This window comes from Vipera ursinii, assembly GCF_947247035.1.
Source record: "Vipera ursinii genome assembly, chromosome: 1".
Classification (NCBI taxonomy): Eukaryota; Metazoa; Chordata; class Lepidosauria; order Squamata; family Viperidae; genus Vipera; species Vipera ursinii.
In genome coordinates this window covers 146,107,404-146,113,474 of record NC_139512.1, presented here as the reverse complement: position 1 = coordinate 146,113,474, position 6,071 = coordinate 146,107,404, and the positions used below count along the sequence as shown (strand labels likewise).

General features: G+C 41.7%; 1 protein-coding gene across 3 annotated transcripts in view; it reads left to right on the top strand.

Annotated features, from left to right (window-relative positions):
- The first annotated feature begins 212 nt into the window (after positions 1–212).
- PRPF40A (pre-mRNA processing factor 40 homolog A) overlaps positions 213–6,071 on the top strand; it is a 34,105-nt gene continuing 28,246 nt past the window's right edge. Inside the window, exons 1-2 of one of the 3 annotated variants that reach the window (XM_083350439.1) lie at positions 213–896; positions 4,057–4,194. In XM_083350439.1, the coding sequence (XP_083206565.1) occupies positions 468–896; positions 4,057–4,194 (567 nt within the window). In that variant the 5' untranslated portion in view covers positions 213–467. The remainder of the gene's footprint in view (positions 897–4,056; positions 4,195–6,071) is intronic. The other 2 variants (XM_083350440.1, XM_083350441.1) reach the window with 2 other exon arrangements.

The following is a 6,071-nucleotide window of genomic DNA, read 5'->3' as shown; positions in this document are numbered from 1 at the left end:
TTTTATACGCCCAGAAATGGTCCCTCTTGGCTTCCGTAGCTCCGCCTTTCAACCTCCGCCGCTCGGAGCGAGCTGCTTTTCCCGGCGTCCTCTGCGCTCCGCGCGTTTCTCCTTCCCCCTCCTCACCTCCATTCCGGCTCCTACCCTTTTCCCCCCCCCTCCCAACTCGCGCTCGGGTCTTGGACGCTGGCCCGCCTTTTCCCCTTCGGCGAGAGGAGAAGCGGCAGCCCCTCCCCCTACCGGCGCGAGGTTTTTGTTCTTTCCTCCTCAAAGCCGCGTGCGCCGTGATTTCCCCACCCCCCTCGCAGACTTCCGACGAGTCTTAACCCTACGGAGCTCCCACCCCCCCCGTGTCCGGTCTTCCTTCTCCTCTTCTCTCTTCGGTTTCCGGCTAACGGTCTCCCTCGGATCCCGGCGGAAGTAAGCAGGGCCGGCTCGGCGGAGCCAGGCCTGCGCCCGGGAAAGCCATGTCAGGCGGAGACTCGGCGGCCGCCGCGGCCTCTCCTCAGCCGTTGCCCTTCTCGCTGCCCAAGCCGCCTCCCCTCATGCAGCTCAACCCCGGCGAAGGCGTCCGCCCTGTGGGAGCCCCCGGCCCGGAGCAGTCGCCGAAGAGCGCCCGCATGGGAGGCCGGCCGGACTGGCCCGCCGGGAAGCCCGTCAGCCTCCTGGCACCTCTCCTTCCGCCGCGCGGGGAACCCGAACCGCTCCTTCCCTTCGGACCGTCCTCTCGCCAGCCTCTCCGGGGCAGACTCCTAGGCAGGGGTGGCGGCGGCGGCGGCGGAGGAGGAGGAGGAGGCGGCGGTGCGGGTAGCGGCAGCCTCCTCAACCCTGCGATGAGGCTGGGCGCCGGCGGGGCAGGAAGCGGCGGCGGCGGCATGGGCCGAGAGTCCGTTATGGTAGGTGGGCAGCGGACGATTTGTTTTGTGGGGGAGGGAGAGGCGCAAAAGTAAGTTGCCTTTTTCCTTCGGGTTTTCAGCTCCCGTTTCCAAATTTCGTAGCCGTGAAGTAAAAAAAGCTCTTCTGGCCTCTTGGCCTCATTTGAAGGTGTGGAGGGAGTCTAGTTACCCCAGGGGTCTTCAAACTTGGCCTTTTTATGACTTGTGGACTTCAACTCCCAGAATTCCTCAGCCAGAAGCTGGCTGAGGAATTCTGGGAGTTGAAGTCCACAAGTCATAAAAGGGCCAAGTTTGAAGACCCCTGCGCAAGAGTTTCCTCAGATGGAACAGAGGCAGCACGGGAGCGTTTTGACCTCGGACGCTGGGCGTGGCTATTCGAAAGCAAAGCTGGCTGAGGAATTCTGGGAGTTGAAGTCCACAAGTCATAAAAGGGCCAAGTTTGAAGACCCCTGAGTTACCCTGACTAGTCTTCTTCAGTGACTTTGAGTTAAGTCTGCCCGCATTTTCGCTCCGAGTCTGTGCCTGTCATGTTAACGGTGACGGTATGCTAGTGCTTTTTCGGCACGGGTGGGTTTTTTTTTTTAAGATTTATTTAGCATTCTAGCCGGTATGAGATTTTAGCTAATGCCTGAATGCTGGATGAAAATTTAACTTGTTGCTTGGCATCTGTGGAGATTCTCAGTCATCCTTGTCCCATGAAGCAACTGGACTTTCTTTGTTTTTCTTTGAAGACGTTTCGCTTCTCCTCCAAGAAGCTTCTTCAGCTCAGATCTGGAGAAGCTTCTTGAATGAGATGCAAAACGTGAAAAAGCACCTTTGGGGTTGTTGCTTGGCATTCTTTTCCCTGTACCTAGAAAGGTATATTGGAAAGGCCTGGTAAGTGCATATTTTTTTTTCCACCATTCCAAAGAATGGTGAGACTTAAATCTTTGCAGCAGTGCATGTGGTAGGGAATCAACAGAAATATGAATATTAACATTTGAAAAACGGCCCAATCAGCATTGTTGATTGTGTGCCATCACGTTGTTTTCAACTTCTAGCGATCCGCATTGATTCTTTGATCGATCCGCATTGATTCTTTGATCGTCTAACCTGGTCTTTCAGGTTTTCTAGTGCCAGTGTTATTGGGGCCCTCCACCTTGCTGCTGCTGCTGCTCTTCATCCTCTTTTTCCTTCTAACTTTCCCACCGTTACAGCCTTTTTCAGAGAAAGACACTCAGATTTGCTAGTTTTATACTAATTATAAATAGAATTTGACAAATTGAAATTATTTGGCATGATCATTTGGAACACTAAGCCAGAATTCTGGAGGACTAGCTTAGGATGAATTTATATTGATTTATAAATATTGGTTAATTTTATTCATTTATTGTGCCAAGCAATGCATTCACTTTCGTTTCACTTTTTTACTGTTCACCTGCAACTCCTGGTTTTTCCTCTGCATTGTAAATTACAAAAAACCCTGTAGTTTTTGATACTGGCTTAAAAGGGGACAGTAAGCCAAGAACCTTGATTTGAGTTGCAAAACAAACAAATCCTTTCTATTTCGTGCTGTAGTTACAAAAGGAAAAGTAAGAGCTTTCAATGACAAGTCAACATTCATTATTATTGTTCCATGTGAATGTTACTAATATATGTGAAGCATTTGAACAGTTGTAACTTGAGTTACAAGTCTTATAACTATTTTCAAACAAGTAGGTCAATGCCAATATTATTTACAGGAATATTTAATGAAATTGTACCATTAATAGTGCTTAATTCTTAAGAAAGTTTATACCACTTATACCCAAACCTGCCTAATATACATGTTATTTCTTCTTTGAAGACTTGCTGTCCAAGTCTTTACTGTTTGAAGATTTGCTAACCAAAATATTTCTTTACAAAATTAAGAATATAATGAAGGTAACCTAAACTTTTCAGAGCAGATTATGAAATATACACGTTAATGAGTTTTATTCATTTTACAATCTAAAGATAGTTGAAAACAAAAACACAATTCTACCCCCTTCCAAAATGTGATTAAAATTTTAAAATAGCAAAATAACATCTGCTTAATAAAAAGTATTTCCATTTGATTGCAGAACAAAGTTAGTGACTTGAAATACATAGTTTCCTAAATGTAGCACTTGAAAAAGCCCACTTTTGCAGATTACCCTAATAATGATTGAAGAAAATAATACAAAAAAGGTGTTTTAGGTGATCTTTAATCAGGATTATGCACAAGGAGATAGCTAAATGCTATTTTGTTTTGGGTCTAAAAGCCATAAATCACTAACAAGCTAGTTGCTAGTGTATGTGGTTTAATTTATTTTTAGTAAAACTCATGTCTGCCTCAGTATTTGCACTGAACAGTCTATGTTAGCTGATAGATAAATTCATACAGCTATTTTTTAATTTTATATAAGTAAAATCTAAGAAACATACAAGCAGGTTTCTTTTTTCAATTTCCATATTTTAACTTTTACTGGTTTAATGATTTAAACCAATAAATTTAAATTAATTAAAGGTTTAATTGCTTTAGACTGTCAGAGTGCAAATCTGAATGGCCATAAATAATTGGATGTTTTATTTAAATGGTTTAACTTTATAGCTATCCAATTCAGTGGACAGTGACCTGCTCTATGCATGTTTCAACTACCATTTTCTCAGAAAATAGGATCAGCGTTTACAGTTCTGATTTTCTCTGAATGTTTTCTGACTTTCTCATCTGGCAAACAATATATCCAAGACTGGATCATTTGAAATCTGATGTACAATGTTTCAATCACAGAAGGTCTTGTTCAAACACAAAACAATAGTGTTTGAGTGCAAAATGAGCTGTTGTAACATTCTAAAGTGCTTCAAACTCAGAACAGCCCATTACATGATGGAAATGTTTTGTACATCCCTAATACTCATTTGTTATACTTTTTTTTCTTGAGGACTACTCATATAATAGATACAAATAGTAATTGCAATAATAAAATAGCAAGTTTTTAAACTATCGTCAGTTGTAATATCCACAAAGGGAAAAGTATAAAATATTTATGTATTGACAGCATTGATAATATTGTAGCAGTTACAAAAAACTAGCTGATTGTGAGTCCTAATTAACCATATTTGGAACTTAGCTGGTTTCTGTTTTGCTTGTATTCCTAAAATCCTGAACTGTGTTTTTCAGATGGGACATCCAGGCATGCCTCACTATCCACCCATGGGAATGCATCCTATGGGCCAAAGGCCCCCCAACATGCCTCCAGTATCTCATGGGATGATGCCTCAAATGATGCCTCCAATGGGAGGACCACAAATGGGACAGGTAAATGGGCTTCTGTGATTTTGTTATGTATACTACTTTAAAATGAAACAGTGCTATAATTTCAATCTTTTAAAAACTTTCCATAGGTCGTTAGGAATTGGCACTGATTCATATCAGTACAGTCTTCCTAATCTCTTTTTCTCATTATTCCTGACTTAAATGAATCAGAAGATTTTTTTTTCTTGAAACAGGTCAGTTACTTTTCTGCATAACATTTGGGATAGGAAAGTATTTCGGCCTTACGCTGCTTACTATTTGGTTGAATCCTTACTTCTCCGCAATATATTTCTCCTGTATGTCAATAAGTACCGGTAGTTTAGTTTTTTCAGATCTGGGCTTTCATTTTCCCTTTTTGTAGTGTCCTTAGTTCTTTGTGTTCAGTGTGATATAGCAGAATTTAAAAAAAACCCTTTACTGTCCATACTTACACTAGTTCAAACCTTGAATTTTAAAGTAACTCATAGTGTTAGTCCTGCACTAATGAAAAAAAGTTTTCATCTTTTTGGTGAATAAAGGTCATTCTGTCCGCATATGGCATTAAAAATCATGTAAGTCCTTTGCATTCTGGACACTACCAAAATTTGTTAGTGCAGGTGCATGTATTTTAAACAAGGATAAATGGTGAATAGGAGACATGAAAAGTAATTTGAGCAGTTCAGCTATTTATCTTATTATCTGTTAATTGCAAAGCCTCTAATTATCAGACGATTTAACATAGCTGATCAAATTCCCTAGGCCATTGCTTTGAATTAAATTGTTGTTCTGCTCACATTACTGTGCCCTGGCATATTTTATTGCTTGGCCATCGTGGAAATCATAGAACACAAATGGGTGATCATCTTGCACATATTACTAGAAATGAATTCCAAGAAATGTAAGGCAAGCTGTATATGTGTTTGCCACTTAAAATATGGACAGTTATGTCTTGGATACGAGACTATTGTCCCATTCATTTCAACAACCCATGTTCTTTCTTCAAGGGATATTATTTTTCTGTCTAAGGAAAAAAACTAACAAATCTTTAGAAACTCTTTTTTTATTGCTTTTGGGGGCTACTGTGTTCCACTATTCCAGTTTATTTTATCATATTTCACAGTTTATTCTTATTTAAATAACATTTTTCCCTATTGATATTGGTATTTCCTTTCTCCAGGCACTGATTTATAGATAATCCTGAGTTGTGAATCAAGTGATATGTCAAAAAAGTAAGGCTGTCTCCAAGCACTTAAAGCAGGACTGCCGTTCAGAGACAGTGGGTTATAAACCCATGTGTCGAGAGCCACCGCATAGCTGTGTAGCTTTGTGGCTTTCCTAAAACCTGGATTTGTCAAGCACAAATGTTTTTATTTTTTATGGGGCTAGAATATAATTGGTGGCCTGTATTCTGAAAGTGTTTCTAAAACTATTTGGATGGAGATGTCTAGGGAGCAACTCTTGGTTGGAACACACTTATTTGGAAGCAGCAGTGGGGCAAGACTCCTTTCTTCTCCTGCTTCTACAGGATGGTGGGGAATGGGAGGGCCACTCCCGTTCTTTCTTCTCTTCCTCACGCTTCCAAGAAAACCTTGTGGATTGAGGGTGGAGCAGTAGCCCTACCAAATACCTCTCCCTCCACACAAGATGGAAGGTAAGAGGGAGCAATAACCTGATGCTCCCTGAAGATACATGGGAATGGGGTTATTTGGCCAACCCTTCAGGGATTGTCGTCACATATTTGGGGGTTGATTTCCCTAGAACTATTTGCGGGATCTGCCAACAAAATTGGCTGAATGCGGCCAATTAACTATATTATGTATTGCCATCCTCTTAGTCCCCACTGAGGACTGATGAAAATTTCACAAAACCTCTGCCTCTCTTTTCAGAAATTTTTTTTCTGG